Raw genomic sequence first — 17,895 nt, 5'->3', positions numbered from 1 at the left:
AGTAATCGGCAGAGGTTTGCACACCTAAGTCAGCTCTTTTTCTTGAGGAAACAATTTAATGTACCAGCAAGAGTTGTAAGCACCAACCTCCTGGTGGCTGCCTCTGAATATGCCTGATGTCGGGTCATAGACAATGCCCTGGTGCCTCAGGACAGAAGAAGACAGGAAGCTGCATTTCACCACATCTCCCTCTCTCCCTTCTTCTTCTTCTTCTTCTTCTTCAAGGAAAGATGTTCTATTCCATGGAAGCCAAATCATGATCTTCCTTATTATTCTGGTTCAGTAACAAGATGTGTTTCTTGATTTTTCCTCCTCAATTCAGGCGAGAGATGCATCCTTTCGGGGTCCGAGTCAGCATTATTGAACCCGGTTTTTTCAAAACACCCATGCAGTCAAACATGATAGAGAGCTACAAGAATGCATGGAGCCAAGCCCCTTCTGACATCAAGGAAGCCTATGGGCAGCGCTACTTTGAGCGCAGTGAGTAGAAATGGGCGGGGGGAAGAATTCAGTTTGGTTTGCAATGTGCGAAAGCCTGCAATTAAAGCATGTGCTAATAAGTCCCACTGTTGCAGTGGAACACACACATACACACACAGAGAGAGAGAGAGAGAGAGAGAGAGAGAGAGAGAGAGAGACTGACCCTGAGACCCACCTGGCTAAATTGCTGGTTTCCAAATCCCACCCATCAGTAAGATGTTGTTATGATTCCCAAGCTTTTTGACTACATTCCCCCTCCAATGGACACACTGACACATGTTTGTTTGTGTGTGTGTGTGTGTGTGTGTGTGTGTGTGTGTGTAATCTCCCCCCTCCCCCCTTTAAAAACATACAAGGCTAAATTTTGTACACTGTACTGGCCAATATCCTAAAAAAAATTTTTTACCATTTACCCTTTCAGTGACTGAGGTTGATGGAGATGGGGGGGGGCATGAAGTCTATTTACAGTGCTCATTATATTTAGGAGTGGGGGCAGAACCTAGCTAATGTGACACGTTCAGGTCTGTATCTGGAGAGATATGAAATCGCACCCATTCCTATCCTGTCGTTTGATCTTTGATTCAATTTGGCATATATGATACATAAGGAGACACATAGAAGGGAGAGAGAGAGATGGCCCTGGTGGGAGACCAACTCAGCCCAACACTGCGGTTGTGGAGCAAAGGACCTTGGGCGGGTGGGGCCAGCAGGGTGCTGCTCTGGGCTCCTTGTTTACTGCACGGAAAGGGAAGCACAATCAGTTGTGGGAGATGGAGAGGAGACACAAAGAGACAGTTATGAGGAGATTTCACCCCTCCCATATCCAAGAATCTCCTGAGGAGTCTGCTGATTCTCCAGAGAGGAGGAGGTGTGTTCTGCTCTCTACTTATTTTGCTCCAGCACCAAATCAGTCAGTCAGTCAGTGTCGGAGACTGAGTGTTAGAGATCGTGTGTAGAGATAAGGTTGCTGCTAAGAGCAGCTGCAGAAACTCAGTGCGGTGCAGCATTCATTTATGCTTAGACCTATTTAGCTCTGTATATAGTTTGTATAGTTGTAGATAGAATAAAAGAAGATATTCTACAGAGCTGCTCTCCGAGTTGTTTATATACTCTGCTAGAGTCTGCTGTACTCTGCTTTGCGACGACTGTCTTCTTGTTGGAGTGAATCCGGTGCTCACAACTCTAAGCTGTGAGTCCACAGCACTTTGACCTGTTCCTGTGCAGAAGGTGGTCTCTGGAAGTGCTACCCAGCTCGCCTAGCCCAGTCGGGGCTGAAGTGGATGAGTCCAGTTAGTGGCACTGGCTCAAGGGCTATGCTGACAAGTTATACACACATAAGCGCACACACGGTCGTGTCCAGCGGAGAAAAGGGAAGAGATTACCAAGGGGGGGGAGAGAGGGAGAGAGGCGCACAGACACCCACACCAAAACAGCACCCGCTACCCGCTTGATCCTGGGAGGCAGCTCTAAGAAAGGAGACCAGTTAATGCTTTTTTTAAAAGCCGCAGAGAGGGAGAGGAGCTGGGCTGCCCCAGTGGCAGAGCTTCATGGTTCGGCACAGAGGGGGGAGGCGGAGAGCAGGTGGGGGCAGGCTGGGGCAGGGCGTGTGTCCTGGGGGTGTGGCGGGGGGAGCAGCCGCGATGGCACCCCACCGGGATCGCGCTACTTCTTCCTCTGCTAGTGGGTTGCCCGGGCCTGAACCCGGCATATGGCAACGCTCACCTAGATACAACCATTGAGCCCCACTTACTGACTGAAATACATATTGACACTGTCTAATCACCTATTGCTAAAGGTTTTTAATTCTGGTGCTGGAGGAGACTCTTGAGAGTCCCATGGACTGCAAGAAGATCAAACCTATCCATTCTTAAGGAAGTCAGCCCTCAGTGCTCACTGGAAGGACAGATCCTGAAGCTGAGGCTCCAATACTTTGGCCACCTCATGAGAAGAGAAGACTCCCTGGAAAAGACCCTGATGTTGGGAAAGATGGAGGGCACAAGGAGAAGGGGATTACAGAGGATGAGATGGTTGGACAGTGTTCTCAAAGCTAGCAACATGAGTTTCACCAAACTGCGGGAGGCAGTGGAAGACAGGAGTGCCTGGCGTGCTCTGGTCCATGGGGCCACGAAGAGTCGGACACGACTAAACAACAACAATCAGCTGCTGCTAAAGGTTCTGTCTTAAAGCAACAGAATATGTTCCCGATGCCCCTCCTTAGATTTAGACCTCCTAGGCAGAGAAATCCAGAAGCTAACATATCCTTTCAGAACCCAAAATATTTAGGTTATCTCCTGTGAAGTTATAGGGCAGCATACAAATTAAATAAATAAATAAATGCAGAAATAAATGCATATATATTTTTGTACCACTAGCTTTTCTCTTGTTTCCTATATCACAGGTCTCAAATTATTGAAATTCTTCTCCTTCACCGGCAGCAGCAACTTTCAACCGGTCTCAGACTCTATAGAACATGCCCTGACCTCCTGCTCCCCTCGCATCCGCTACTCTCCAGGATGGGATGCCAAACTCTTATACGTTCCTCTCTCTTACTTGCCAGCCTCCATTTTTGACTTCCTGTGGAGATGCATTTGGCCCAAACCAGCACAAGCCGTGTAGAATATTCTGAAGAAACATGTCAGTTCTCCAAATGAACCAAGGAAGTCTTTGCACTATTAACGATGTTCCGTTGTTTCTCTTTTCTGAAGTTCTAAACCAGTGGTTCTGATACTTTTCTTCCCACGGACCACTTGAGAATTGCTGAAGGTCTTGCTGGACCATGGTAGGGTGCTCAGGGATTTTTAATTGTAGTTTATTTCTACTTTTATATCTTTATATATACAATGTATTTTATTGCTGAGCAGAGCACCGATTGTCCTACGTGTTAGAAGGGCTACAGTCTTGAAGTGGGCAAGCCAGCTAGATGTAGCTTGGAAAGTGATACCAAGATATTTAAAAAAAAGACACTGTTCAATTTTGTGTTCATCTAAAGACCATCTAAATGTGTGGCGAGCTCTAGTAAATACCACAATTTTTGTTTTGTCATAATTTATCTTTAGAGAGTTTTGGGAACAATAAGCTGCGAGCCCCTCCAGCATGCTATGTAGGCCCCTTCGAGTAAGTGCCATGACAGCCATGTCATCAGCATATAGTAATATATTCAGGTGTTTGCCGTCTGTTTAACTCGTTGCTTGTTTTCCCTCTCTTTCTATTTTGTGGGATGAAGGTTTTGTTGGCGTAGTATGTAATGAATTTTAATATTTTTTAACTATTGTTGTGTTGATGTTTGTGTACAGGCATGGTCCTCACAATAAACGGATTTGATTTGATTTGATTTCATTACAAATTCTAGAGTAGTAGTCTATTAAAATATTTGTCTTTTTTTAAAAATAATATTTATTGCTTTTAAACCTTACAAAAAGAAGAAAAGAAAAGAAAAAGAAAAGCAGAAGAAAAAACAATACAATACAATATATAAACAATACACAACACAACATTAACATTAACACTTTAAACTAAACAAAAGCAAAAAACAGTTCAAAAAACACACATCATACCATCTCAATATCCTCTCTTTCATTCCCTTGTTTCATCAACCTCCTCTCACCTCCCTTTTTGTATTCCATTTCTATTAATTGTTTCAGCAAATCCTTTCCATCTTTCTCTATTTTCTGTCAGGTAATTATCTTAACCTATTTTGACCTTATTTTCCATTAATACTATAATACTTATTTATGCTTAATTCCTTAAAACATTTCTACTAAAGCCGTATAATTCCCTTCCAACATTTTTCTAACACTCATTAATTTTACATTATTTCCATATATAAATTTTAAACTTTTTTCCAATATTCTTCCACCGTCTCTTCTCCCTGGTCTCGGGTTCTGCCAGTCATTTCCGTCAATTCCATATAGCCCATCAACCTGGTGATCTTCTGTCCGAGGCTCTTAACTCTTTTCCAGGTCCCTTCTGCAAGTCTTCTTCATATTTATACATGCACTTTACTTTGTCTTCTCCTGATCTTGTTCTTATTTTCCTTCCTTTGACGCTGAAAAGTAGATCTCGGGGAAATTCCCATCTAGCAATGTTTTTATTCCTTCTCGACAAGTCAGCCAAATCTCCATAATTAAAACTGAAGTTCAAAAGATATTTCCTGTCGTGTTTCAAAGTTCCTCCAAGTCTGGCGGTCCCCACAACTCCAGTCTCCTCCTGACCCAAGTCCAGGTCCCAAAGGTCAATAAATCCCTGCATGAGGGGATCTATCCAACTTTCTTTCTCCAGTCCAAGCAGGGCTCCAGTCCTAAAAGTCTGACTTTCTCTAAATTCAGACTTGAAAGGCATCAACTTATAATCATCAAATTGCAACTGTAAGGCTGGGGCTCTCTCCCTCTCCACTTGTGCCACTTTAGGTTCCACAGCAAAAACTTTCTCCCCCGCCTTCTCCTCAATTTGCCATGTCAAAATGGATCCCTGTATCGATTCCTGAATAATTTCTGTATTAATATTCACTTTTTGTGCCAAATTAGTCACTTTTTGTTCCAAGTTATCAATTTTTATAGTCCTCGCGTCCATCTTCTTATAAAGCTGTTCCAGTGAATCATTAATCTTACATAATGCAACCGCTAAGACTTCTTCTGTCAACATTCTTAACGGTCCAAGGTCAATCCCAGATTCTCACAGTTTTATCTTGCAGGTGGAAATTCCCCCAGCTCAGCTCTTGTAACAATTTCAAAGGCTTTCTCTAGGGGGAAACAATTTCTATTTGTATCAATCCTTTTAAGCACAGTTCATACAATAAAGTTAGTTTCAATTTTCAATTACTTTTACTCCTTTTTAAACGCAAAAGGAGACAATGGAAACATTGTATTTCTCTTCTTTAACTTACTGTCAGCAGACAATCTATTCACAGTTAATGAGCATATTCAAAACTTCCGTCTTACTAGCAGCCCGTTTCCAAGTTCCGAGCGGTGGTAATTTGACTTTCTTCACTCTCTCCTGCAGGCTTACGCGATCTTAAATTTCCCCCCTCTTCTCCTGCTTCCAAGGGGGGTTTGATGATTTAACCGATGGAAGTTTAATCCTTTATGAAAGGCTTTCCAAGACTTTAGCTTGCAGTCTCTTTGCTTCAATCTATTAACAAAAGGGGAAGGCGGACTTCCTGTTTGAAACCTCCCCGTTTCGGTGCCAAATTAAGACATTTAAAAATCCAATTTTCTGTTCTACTCACGGGTAGTTGTTTTAAGATCAAATTGTCCACAGGAAAAAGTCAGCGCTCTCCGGCAACAGGAATGCGGCTTCACTCCGTGAAAGAAGCAGTCAATTCAAAGCACCGCGCCACTCACCCCACGTCGCTCCGGATCCTCGAAACCGGGTTTCCCTGCGAGTAGGGGAGGCGCAAAAGGTGCCAGCCGAATCCCACGTTCACAGGCTTCTCCCGCCTGTGGTTTTTGGTGGGTCCCCGCCTTCGCCGTGGCGGCCAGACCCTAATTTCCACAAAGCAGATTCCTCCCGATCAGAGGAGTTCAGCCATTACCGGAGGCGCTAACCCGGAAGTCCTATTAAAATATTTATCTGTTGCAATGTAATGTCCTACTCAGTGAGGATTTCTCTTACACCACACAGATGCACCACTGAAAAACTGGTTTGATGTGGCATCTGGCCTATAGTTGCAGTAAAGAAATTAATACCTTTGGTCGATCCCCAAAGTACACTGAGTTAAAGGCAGGATCATGATATTACCTCAGGGTTAATCTCAGTGTCCCAATAACTTTCTCATGAATGAGTTTGGCTGCAAGGCAGTGGAGGTTTAGAACCAGAGTTTTCCTTCTCCAGGACTGGCTACCTTCCCTTTTGGAAATGCGTGGGGCCCTGTCTCAGTTCTGGCAGCAACAACCAGGGTCGCCCAGAGTCACTGGGGAAATAATATGTCTTTGTTTAGCTCCATGAGTAAGGAAAAGGGGGTGGATTCTGAGCACCATGAGGGTGGGGTGGGCCCAGAGATTCTGAAGGCAGTGTGGGATATAAAGCTGTCAGTCAAGTCCAACATTCCAAGAGGACTAACTGCCTCTACGTGTCAGGCAGTTTTGTCAGTTGGTTGGTTGGTTGGTTGGTTGGTCGGTTGCTGCTAACTGGTAACTGCTCGGTTGCAGTCTTCTCATGATTCACTACTATCTAGTATATAGTTTATCTGTTATGTAACCTGAACCTGCCTTCAGGAACCACTCTGTCAACCTGAATGAATCTGAAAGTAAAGTAGTTTATGTTAATATGATTCAGATTCATATGTGTTTTCTTTAAGAGGGACAGAAAGGGATTATCAACTAGGAAGGTATAATTATTGATAGGACTCAAATGAGTTAGCAACCCGCTTGTCGCTGCATATACTCAAACAGGGGATCATTTAAACGCTTCCACAGGAAGTGCCCCCAGATAAAGCCTGGTGGCAAGATTTTGAGTTGGAATATGGGGCAGGGGATGTCCAGGGAGGAGATTCCCCATGGGCCAGAGAGGAGGCAGCTGGGATTCTGTGTTTCAAGCAGCTGGATAAATTGTCTGGGGGTGTGAGACTGGAGGCCCTGACCCACAATCCAGAAGGAAGGGGGGCAGAGGACTGGACCCAACATGGACGGAGAACTGTGTTCGATATACTCAAGGGGAAGAAGAAGAGGAGGAGGAGGAGTTTGGATTCGATATCCCACTTTATCACTACCTGAAGGAGTCTCAAAGCGGCTAACATTCTCCTTTCCCTTCCTCCCCCACAACAAACACTCTGTGAGGTGAGTAGGGCTGAAAGACTTCAAAGAAATGTGACTAGCCCAAGGGCACCCAGCATCTGCATGTGGAGGAGCGGAGACGCGAACCCGGTTCACCAGATTACAAGTCTACCGCTCTTAACCGCTACACCACACCCGCTCTCCCAAAATTCTGGGAAAACCTAGGCAGGCTACCACAAAGCGGGGGGAGAGAGGTGAAAGCTAAGAGAATACGTAAGGTGTGGGTGGGTTGGTTGGTTGGTTGGTTGGTTGGTTGGTTGGTTGGTCATCATAACCTCCAATCCCCTACACTCATCCTTCTGAATTTTTGCAAGTTACCTTCCTATGAACACCTTTATGATGTATGAGCAGACCCCAGTTAAGAAACTTGGGTGCAGCAAGATTAGGATCTGTCATCTTCACAGAAAAGATATGGGGCATTCTAGGTACATGGGATGTGGTGGAGGCTGGTCCACTAGGTCTACTGGAAGCCTGACCTACCAAGTCTTTCTCCATCCACCATACAAATGATTGGACACCTTTTTCTATTCCTACATATATCAGAATAGAGGGAAAGGGTTGAACAAATTCTTTTTTAAAAAAATATACATTTTTATTATTTTTTACATATATTTTCCAAACAGAACATATCATCTCATCTCATTTTATACAACAATGAGACTTCCATCAACCACGTGTAATGATTTTCAAACCTCATCTCTTAATCTTACATTTGTTATCCTATCTTTTACTTTTAATCATCCATAACTTAAAGTCCATTCTCATAAATCTTTTCTGCAATATTTCATATAGTTCTCCTTACAAAACTTCTTGTAGTCCTACAAGCGTAGTCAGTTGGTTACAATTGTCTTTCAGGTAACTTGTATATTTACTCCAATTTTTCAAGAATTTCTGGTCCCGCTGGTTTCGAATTCTCCCTGTCATCTTATCCAATTCTGCGTAGTCCATCAATTTCATCTGCCATTCCTCTTTCACCAGTAGTTCTTCCTGCTTCCATTTCTGTGCCAATAATATTATTGCAGTAGTTGTCGCATATAAAAACAGTTTTTTATCTTGTCTTTTAATGTCAGAGCCTACAATACCAAGTAAAAATGCTTCTGGTTTTTTTTATAAATGTAAACATCTTTTTCATCTCATTATAAACCATTTCTCAGAAACCTTTCACTTTCTTATATTCCCACCACAGATGATAAAAAGTGCCTTCCTTTTCCTTACATTTCCAACATTTATTGCTTATTTTATACATTTTAGCTAATTTCACTGGTGTAATATACCATCTATACATCATTTTCATTACATTTTCCTTCAAAGCATTGCATGCAGTAAATTTTGTTCCTTCTTTCCATAATTTCTCCCAGTCTTTTAGCTGTATATTATAACCAAAGTCTTTGGCCCAATGTATCATAACCGACTTAACCTCTTCATCTTTCAAATGCCATTCCAACAGCAATTTATACATTTTTGACAATGTTTTAAATTTGTTATTTAATATTTCCATTTCAAATTTTGACTTAATATAACCAAATCCATTTTTCTTTAAGTCTTCTTTAAACATTTCATTAATTTGGCGATAGGGCAACCAATCATTTACATATTCTTTTACCTCTTCATAAGCTTTAATTTTCCAACTATTTCCTTCTTCTCTTACTAACTTTTCATATATGGCCCAATTTTTACTCATATTTATCTATTTTACACTCATTGCTTCCAAAAGTGACAACTACCATGGTGTTTTACGTTCTAATAGGTTTTTATACCTATCCCATATTTCATATAGAGATCTTCAGAATATGTGGTTTCCAAATCCTTTAGGCACTTTTGTTTTGTCATCCCATTAATATGCGTGCCAACCAAACCTATGATCAAATCCTTCTAAATATTTTCTAACAACATTCCTTCAACCAATAGAGGCAGGATGCTTCATAGTATAACTTCAAGTCTGGCAAGGCAAAGCCCCCTCTTTTACTAATATCAGTTAACAATTTAAATTTAATTCTTGGTTTCTTCCCCTGCCAGATGTATCTTGAAATTATTTCCTGCCACTCCTTAAATATAGCTGCCCCTTTGATTATCGGAATTGATTGGAACAAAAATAATATTTTTGGTAGCACATTCATTTCTTCAGTTTTCCTTATACTCTTTAGGAGGACCTCCAGTACCGATATGAATAATAATGGTAACAATGGACACCCTTGTCTTGTACCTTTCATAATTTCAATATATTCTGTTATAACGTTATTTACTATCAAATTCGCTTTTTGATTTGAATATATGGCTTTTATTCCTCTTATAAACAATTGTTCCATGTCCATTAATTCTAAAAATTTTATCATAAATTCCCAAGATATATTATCAAAAGCCTTCTCTGCATCCACAAATATTAATATTTTGGTTAACTTTGACATCATTTGGTTTTTTTAATTAGCTTTTTCTCATTTTTCGTCATCTGATTTAAAATTTCCAATTTTTTCTTCTCTGTTATCTTTTTCTTAATACTATTTTGTTGTATGAAAAATCCTTGCATCAACGCTTTGCTTGCATCCCACACCACACTCATTTTTGTTTCTCCATTACTATTATTCACAAAATACTCTGTTAAGACCTTCTGTGCTGCCTCATTTATTACTTGATCATCTAACAAACTTTCATTTAAAAAGGTACGGGCCAGTCGTGTCCGACTCTAGGGTTGCGTGCTCATCTCGCTCTATAGGCCGTGAGCCGGTGCCGTCCGAAGACACTTCCGGGTCATGTGGCCAGCGTGACGAAGCTGCAGCTGGCGAGCCAGCACCAGCGCAGCACACGGAAACGCTGTTTACCTCCCGCTATAAAGCGGTCCCTATTTATCTACTTGCACTTGAGAGTGCTTTCAAACTGCTAGGTGGGCAGGAGCTGGGACCAAACGACGGGAGCTCACGCCGCCGCGGGGATTTGAACTGCCGACCTTACGATCAGCAAGTCCTAGGCACTGAGGTTTTACCCACAGCGCCACCTGCGTCCCTAAAGTTGTATGATACTGCTTTAAATGTTTCGTGAAAATGGGGCTAAAGAGTCTTGAGGCATTGTAATCCAAAAGTGTCTTTGGTTCAATCTCAATTTTTATAACTCTAGGTATTAGTTCGCTGGATGTCCAAACATAGTTCTGTTTGTGATGGCGTGGGATTCGGATTCAGATGCTGAACCTGAGGAATCCCAGCCTGCACAGGATTCCCCACCTACAGAACCAGCTGAGCCAGGGCTGGGGCATGAGCCCGAAGGGTCCTCACCTGTGCTGGATCCTCAGGTGCAGGCACCAGCTGAGTCTGCTCTGGCTCCAGAGGGGGTGGAGGACCCACTGCCTGCAGGTGCTCCGCTCTCAGCCCCGTTGGGGAAGCTGAGGTTGCCTCTGGGTCCGGTAACCCTCCAGCTTCTCCTGAGCTGCAGAGGCTCAGGGCAGAGAGGCGGAGGGAACTATGTTTCCGCAGGAGGAGTGCTTGCCTCCAGGCCAGGAGAAGTGAGTCACCTGAGGATCGGGGCCACCCTGTGCCTCAGGGCAGATAAAAGTCAGTCCCAAGTTGTGGGAGCAACTTCGTTGGTTGTCAGTTCCTGCCCGAACCCTGTCCTGCTATCCTGCCGGAGCTCCTGACCTCACCCGACTACCTGCCCTGCATCCAGCTTCAACTTATTCAGACTACCTCCATACTGCAACATCAACCTCTGACGGGACTCGGACCTTGCCTCTCAGTTAGCCCATGGGACCAAAATGCTGTTCTTGCGGCTGATTGATTTGGCTCTGAAAAGTGAGTAAATTGTTTTTCTAATGGGTGTCTCAGTCTCCAAACATCTACCAGATTACAACTTTCTACTAAAGAGAAGAAAGTTTTGGGTAACTTTCCTTCTTTTGATTTCATTTTTCTTCTTAATCTGTCCATTTCTAATGAAATTACCCTGTTCATGTCCCCCATTATTACAATTTTTTGATCAACATTGTCAAACAATTTCTCTTCTAAAGATTTATAAAATTCTGTCTTACAGCCGTTTGGTGCATAAATTCCAACAATTAAGTTTTTCGCCTTGCCACGTGACTTGTACTGCAATCATCCTACCTTCCTTGTCCTTGAAGATTTGCCGTGCCTCAAATTTGTGTTTTATATACAAAACTACCCCTCTCTTCTTACTTCCATCTGAAGATATAAATTCATTCCCTAGTTTTTTATTAACCAAAATTCTGTTTTCTAGCTACATGAGTCTCTTGTAAACAGATAATATCCAAATTCTTTTTCAACAAAACATGCCCAATTTTCTTTTATTTTTATTGTTTAAATCATTAACATTCCATGTCCACGCTTTTAATGCCATCTTGATTTCTTTTACTTTTTGTTAAAAGAAAAGAGAAAAGGTATTTAAACCTGTCCTCCTCCTCCTCCTCCTCCTTCCTTATTATCTTCTTCTTCTAGGTCCGGGGTCGCTGCTGCTGTCTTCTTCCTTGCCTAGCTCTTTGTATCTTCTCATAAATTTCTTTGTCTCATCCACATTTTTAAGTTGAAACCACTTTTCTTTGTAATAGAATGAGACCCCTTCTGGGAATTCCCATTTGAATTCAATATAGTTTTTTCTCTGTATTTGTGTCAGTCTTGTAAGGCTGGCATTTCTTCAGGAGACGAAGTGGGATGTCCTTAAATATGATTATAAATGTTCCATCAATACAGAGTCTTTGTTCTCTGTTTTTCTTCAGGATCAGATTCCTCATCTCTCTATCTTTAAATATGATCAAACTATCACCTGGGAATTTTTAAGCTTTAGTAGCTTTTGTTTTGATCCCGAATGCACTTTGAATTGTATTTGCTACCTCCTCTGTTTCCATACTTAACCATTGTGCAATCTCAATGATCAATTTTCTCATGATATTTCCCCCTGGTGTTTATGGAACCATTCTAAATCTCAAATTCATTTCTCTCTGCTTCATTTCATTTAAAGCAATAGCATCCCATAAGTCTTCCTGCATCTTACTTATTTCGGACACATCTCCTATGGTCTTTTCTTCCTCCTTTTTCAACTCTCTCATTTCTCGCTGTGCCTGTTTCATTCCTTCTTCCAAGCTTTGCATCCTTTTACTTATCTCCTTCATCTGTTAAATCTAAGGAAGGTTTAGGGAATAGTTTACAACAATATGTGCCAGACTTCGTTGTTAAGAAGAAGTATAAATGAGCTGGGCATCTTCCGCCACTTGTTTGGCTAATCCGCAGATTTTGAAGCTTTCCTGAAAAAACCTCACAATAAAAACCAATAAGAAAAAATAAAATACAATATCTTGAACCACTTACTGGCTTAATTCCACACAGTTCCACGCAGTCGCTATTCACTATAGAAGAAGAATCCCAGGAGTCCCAAAAACAACTTAAAGACAAGGGAGCGGGGGGGGGGAGTTCTAACACTCTCCTCTCCACACAGCTTCTCCCCAAGGTGTTTGGAGGTACGGCTATTTTATAAAGTTTTAAATAGGTCTATCTATGCCGGACATTTGCAGGTCCTGCTAAAAGAAAGCTGCTATTTGGCTTCTTTTCCCCTTAACAGTTTTTAATTTCAATCTACGCAGTTCCACAAAATTGAAAGTAAAAGTTCCCAGGAAGCTCTCCCCCCTCCCTGCCCCATGGTATCCAAAAAGTCTCAAAAGAATGTATAATATATCCAGATTAAGAGGTTTTTTCACGCCTTCTCAGTAAATGTTCAGTCTTTTCAAATAAATTGAAACTGTAATTGTGAATCTTATATCTCCGCTGTAGGAAAGTTAAATAGAGTCAAGTTCTCTAGGAAATTCATGCAACCACCTTCAGATCACAAACAGAGCTGACCTCCTTTTTTTGCACCCCACTGTCTTCTGAATTATTATACCACCAAATTATTATTTTTTAATGTGTATGCAATTATACATTTTCTTTCTTTGTATCTCTGTGACTTCCCTCCACCTGTGCTTAGCATCATTTAATTATTTTTATATCATTTAATATTGTGTTAAAGAGATACATTATACATATTAACCCATAAAATCTTTGTTTTATTTTTTAACCTTAACTTTGCGAATTTCAGTCTATGCATATCAATAAATTTATTTTGGAACAATGTTTTGTCATGTATTCTTCTACATACTCCCATTCCTTCCTTAATTTCTGATTTGGTTGTAATCTGATCGCTGCCGTCATTTTGGCCAGATTGACAAACTCACAAAATTTATTTTGCCATTCCGCTACTGAATGAACAAAGTCTGCTTTCCAATTTTTCGCAACTGGAATTCTAGCGGCAGCTGTTGTGTATAAGAATATTTTTTTCTTGTCATTGGGGATGTCTTTTGTGACTATACCTAAAAGGAACACTTCTTGCCTTTTCTCGAATGTTGTTTTAAACATCTTTTTTGGTTCTTCATGGATACTACACGAGAACTTTTTTATTTTCTCACATCCCCACCATACATGATACATTGTTCCTTCTGCCTTCTTACATCTCCAACATACATTTGATTTTAATTTATATATTTTACCTAATCTGGCAGAGGTCATATACCACCTGTACATCATTTTCATCCGATTTTCCTTTATTGTGTAACCAGGGCCGTCTTTAGCAGATGTGGCGCTGGGGTGCAGATATCCTCCCAGCACCCCCAAATTACCACGGATAGTGGGGGAGTGAAGCTGCACACTGCCAGCCATGGGGGGAGGCACAACTCTCCCCCATGCCGCTGCGGGAGAGCGATTCCTGCAGAGGCTTGGGAGGGAAGCTGCATGCCCGCCAGCCATATGGTTGGTGGGGCGCAGCTGGCGGGCGTGCAGGGAAAGGGGAGGCCGGCGGCAAAGCCACGCAGCTCCCCCACTCTCTGGGGCACCCCTGAGAGGCCACCGCCCTGGCGCGACGCACCACAAAACCCTATGGGAAAGATGGCTCTGTATGTAACAGGCAGTCAATTTGATGTCTTGTTTCCACAACCTTTCCCACTGTTCCATCTCGATTGCATAACCGAAATCCTGGCCCCACCTAATCATGACCTCCTTTACTTCCTTATCCTTCAATTCCCATTCCAGTAATAAATTGTACATACGTGGCCAGAAAACATAGAAGAGTATTGATTAATAAGAAATTATGAACGGAATTTATTTCTTCAGGTGGATGAAAAGCTTTTGCTACAGAGAGGAGGGAGCCTTGCCTGGCAGGAATGCCTCTTACCCTCCTTCCTGCATCCTCTGTTGCCTCTGTGCATTCTGCTTGTTAAGAGGGACGAGACAGGCCATTTGTAGGAAAGGAACAGGACCATACAGGTTTTCTTGGGCTCTAGGCCCTCTTTTTATAAAAAATTATGGAACAGTCAAAGGTTTCGCCAAAACTCCCTTGTGGCAAAGAAGATTGCAATGCAAGCAACAATGAGAATATCACATTGGTGCAATGTGTGTGTGTGTGTGTGTGTGTGTGTATCCCTGGATGCCAAGATCCAAATTTGGGGTTGGAGAGATTGTGGAAGGTAGATATTAAATTCACAGCATGCTGTAACCTTAGGGAGAACATCATGAAGGTGTTATATAGATGGCATCATACCCCCTTGAAACTAGCGGAAATGTATAAAGGAAGGTCACCGACTTGCTGAAGATGTAAAATAGATGTGGGGTCATACTACCACATGTGGTGGACTTGTGCAATCATTAGGGGATTCTGGGATAATATCTATAATGAATTCAAGAAATTATTCAGACACACTTTAAAAACAAACAAACCAGAGATCTTTCTTTTAGGCATTTTACCATTAGAAATTAAGAAAGACATAAGACCACTGTTCATGTATGCCACCACAGCAGCAAGAATTCTTGTGGTGAGGAAGTGGAAAAATGAAACAATACCGACAATCACAAATTGGCAGATACTCAGGTTAGAATATTTACAACTAGCAAAACTGACGGAAAGAGTTAGAGGAGTATTGAACTAGAAAACATTTGGAGAATGGAGAATATTTCAGGATTATATGGGATCATATTGTACCAACCACACCATGTTATCAGAACTTGAGTGATCCTTTAAACACAACAAATACCATTTGCAGAGTAGATCCTTCCAGTTAGGCTGGGCATGGAATATTTGCTCATTAAATGCAGAAAAAAGAGGAAAAATACAAGTACGTTTGCCCTTCTGTGTATGTGTGTCTGTCTCTGTGTGTGTGTGTGTGTGTGTGTGTGTGTGTGGTGTGTACACACATCTACACACACACAAACACACACACATTTTTCTTATGTTCTGAATATAAAAAGACACTTTTATGGGCTTCTTATAAATGGAGAAAGGGAGAGAGAGAGCGCAAGAAAGAAAACAAAAAGTGGAGCTATATTTCCTGATGCGCACAATTGATTTGCTTAAATCGGAAAAACAACTCTTGATCTTGTACCTCTCATTGTATTCTCCAGTTCATCACATGACAAAATATGTCATATGTGTTTAAAAATCAGGTCAATAAAGAATCACTAAAGAATGGGAGAAATACGTGGATTATTTAAAAAATATTTGCAAACATTTAACTACATTAGCAGGAAGAAAACAACACAAGAAGTTAAATAATAACTTATTTGGTAACTGTTGTTGTTGTTGCTGTTTAGTCATTTAGTCGTGTCCGACTCTTCGTGACTCCATGGACCAGAGCACACCAGGCACTCCTGTCTTCCGCTGCCTCCCGCAGTTTGGTCAGACTCATGTTTGTAGCTTCGAGAACACTGTCCAACCAATTTGGAAACTAGACAGTAACAATTATAAGGAACTATAGGGGAAATGCAGTGATAAAAATGAAACCAGAAGGTGAAATAGAAGGGGAAGAGGGAAGTCAAATTATGTTTTTATTTCTGAAGATGCACTACATTTCATATCTTTTGTTAAGCTGAAAACTCGAAAAATAAAATTAACAAACAAAACAAATTGGGTACTGGACCTTCAGCAAGTGGTGCAGTGATGGCAAAATAAGGCATATGACCTGTTGGATGCTGATGCTGAGCTTGCACAATATTTGATCTCAGTGTCGTTTATGTCTATAGATGTAAATAAGATCACACTGTTCCTCTTTATTAAGCTGTTCAGTTAATAAGCAGCTAGCTAGAGCTATTGTTTATACTTCTTTTAGCCTGCCTCTGCTCCAAGCAGCTCATTGCTTCATGCAAAATTTCTCCTTCCCCTCAATAACACTGCGAGGGAGGCTAAATAGAGCAGCGAGCTTCATGGTGGAGCAGGGGTTGGGATTTGGTTTCTCCAAGGCTTGCTAGGTGCCTGTGTGCCCTCATTCTTACAAACTTCTTCCCTGCAGGTTTCAGCCATGTGGCTCTACCTGGCTGCCCTGCTGGGGATTTACTTCCTTCGCCGATGGTATCAGGAGAAACAGAAGGTGGAGAACCTGACGGAGAAATATGTCTTCATCACGGGCTGTTCCTCTGGCTTTGGGAACCACCTTGCCAGGCATCTGGATGCCCGGGGTCTGCGGGTGTTGGCAACCTGTACCACACAGAAGGGGGCAGAGCAGCTGAAGAAGGTCACCTCAGAGCGCTTGAAAACCACCATTCTGGATGTCACCAGTACAGAGAGCGTTGCGGCAGCGACGGAGTGGGTGAAAGAACAAGTGGGGAACAAAGGTAGCTTTTTGTTGTGTTGTTTCCATGCTCTGGATCAGGCCAGGGATTATCTGTATCATCATCTGCTTATCTTTACTCCACTTTCCCACAAAATGTGGTCTGAGTGACTCCCAATACAGTGGTACCTCGTGTTAAGTACCTAATTCGTTCCGGAGGTCTGTTCTTAACCTGAAACTGTTCTTAACCTGAAACACCACTTTAGCTAATGGGGCCTCCTGCTGCCGCTGCACCGCTGGAGCACAATTTCTGTTCTCATCCTGAAGCAAAGTTCTTAACCTGAGGTACTATTTCTGGGTAAGTGGAGTCTGTTACCTGAAGCATATATAAGCTGAAGCATATGTAACCCGAGGTACCACTGTATATCAAAAATAAAAAGTATGACCATTTAAAAAGTATTAGAAACAACTAAAATCAATAAGGCAATGAATGGGGAAGGAATTCCATGGGGTCACCTTAATTCAGCCTCTGTCAAGAGCTGCTACGATTGCCAAATAACCTGAAAGATTATTGCTTTGTGCCTTTGACAGCAGCTTGTTCTGTGAAGTCACACAGTGAAACTTCATTTTGTATGAAGATAAATGTTCCTGTCTGATAATGTCCACAGATACAAGAGACCATGATCAATGCTGCAAGATTTTAATTTTAATTAAAAAAAAATAATTAAAAATGATCAACCTGATTCTAAAAGCACAGGTGCAAGATATTATAATCAGTGTTGCAAGATTTTAATTTTAACTGACAAGCAGCTGCAGGACCTCAAACTGATTAGCCAGCATTTGCAGTGTAGGAGAAGCCTCTGGAGTCATTTGGCTGATCTACATTGAACTTTTCCTCCTAATAGCAGCTGGGAAAGGAGGCAATTTAGATGGGGGGAAATACTTGGGAGAAGAAGGAAGCAGAGCAGCTATATTGCAATATCTTTGAAGATGCTTCCCATTTAAATGTGTTTGGGGAGCCCAGAGCAGAGAATATGGAAGGTATAACCTTCTGGATCAGGCCAATGTCTCTTCTCAGCCACCATTCAG

At 41.8% G+C, this 17,895-nt stretch overlaps 2 protein-coding genes and 1 pseudogene across 4 annotated transcripts in view; 2 read left to right on the top strand and 1 right to left on the bottom strand.

Annotated features, from left to right (window-relative positions):
• LOC308471104 (17-beta-hydroxysteroid dehydrogenase type 6-like) overlaps nucleotides 1-2,872 on the top strand; it is a 78,683-nt pseudogene extending 75,811 nt beyond the window's left edge. The window contains exon 5 of the transcript XR_013991574.1: nucleotides 910-2,872. The product of XR_013991574.1 is annotated as a 17-beta-hydroxysteroid dehydrogenase type 6-like (transcript). The remainder of the gene's footprint in view (nucleotides 1-909) is intronic.
• LOC308470975 (retinol dehydrogenase 7-like) overlaps nucleotides 1-17,895 on the bottom strand; it is a 267,166-nt gene that overhangs the window by 106,159 nt on the left and 143,112 nt on the right. The window lies entirely within an intron of this gene.
• Nucleotides 1-17,895, top strand: part of PRIM1 (DNA primase subunit 1) — a 72,333-nt gene that overhangs the window by 6,005 nt on the left and 48,433 nt on the right. Inside the window, exon 1 of one of the 2 annotated variants that reach the window (XM_080994722.1) lies at nucleotides 15,911-16,870. The exons of the other annotated variant lie outside the window; for it this stretch is intronic. Within the exon in view, the coding sequence (XP_080850848.1) occupies nucleotides 16,558-16,870 (313 nt within the window). The 5' untranslated portion in view covers nucleotides 15,911-16,557. Of the gene's footprint in view, nucleotides 1-15,910; nucleotides 16,871-17,895 lie in introns of those variants that run through there. 2 annotated transcript variants of the gene reach the window in all.

This window comes from Podarcis pityusensis, assembly GCF_964106645.2.
Source record: "Podarcis pityusensis genome assembly, chromosome: 2".
Taxonomy (NCBI): Eukaryota; Metazoa; Chordata; class Lepidosauria; order Squamata; family Lacertidae; genus Podarcis; species Podarcis pityusensis.
The sequence above is the reverse complement of the archived record's forward strand: the minus strand, read 5'-3'. Positions and strand labels throughout refer to the sequence as shown.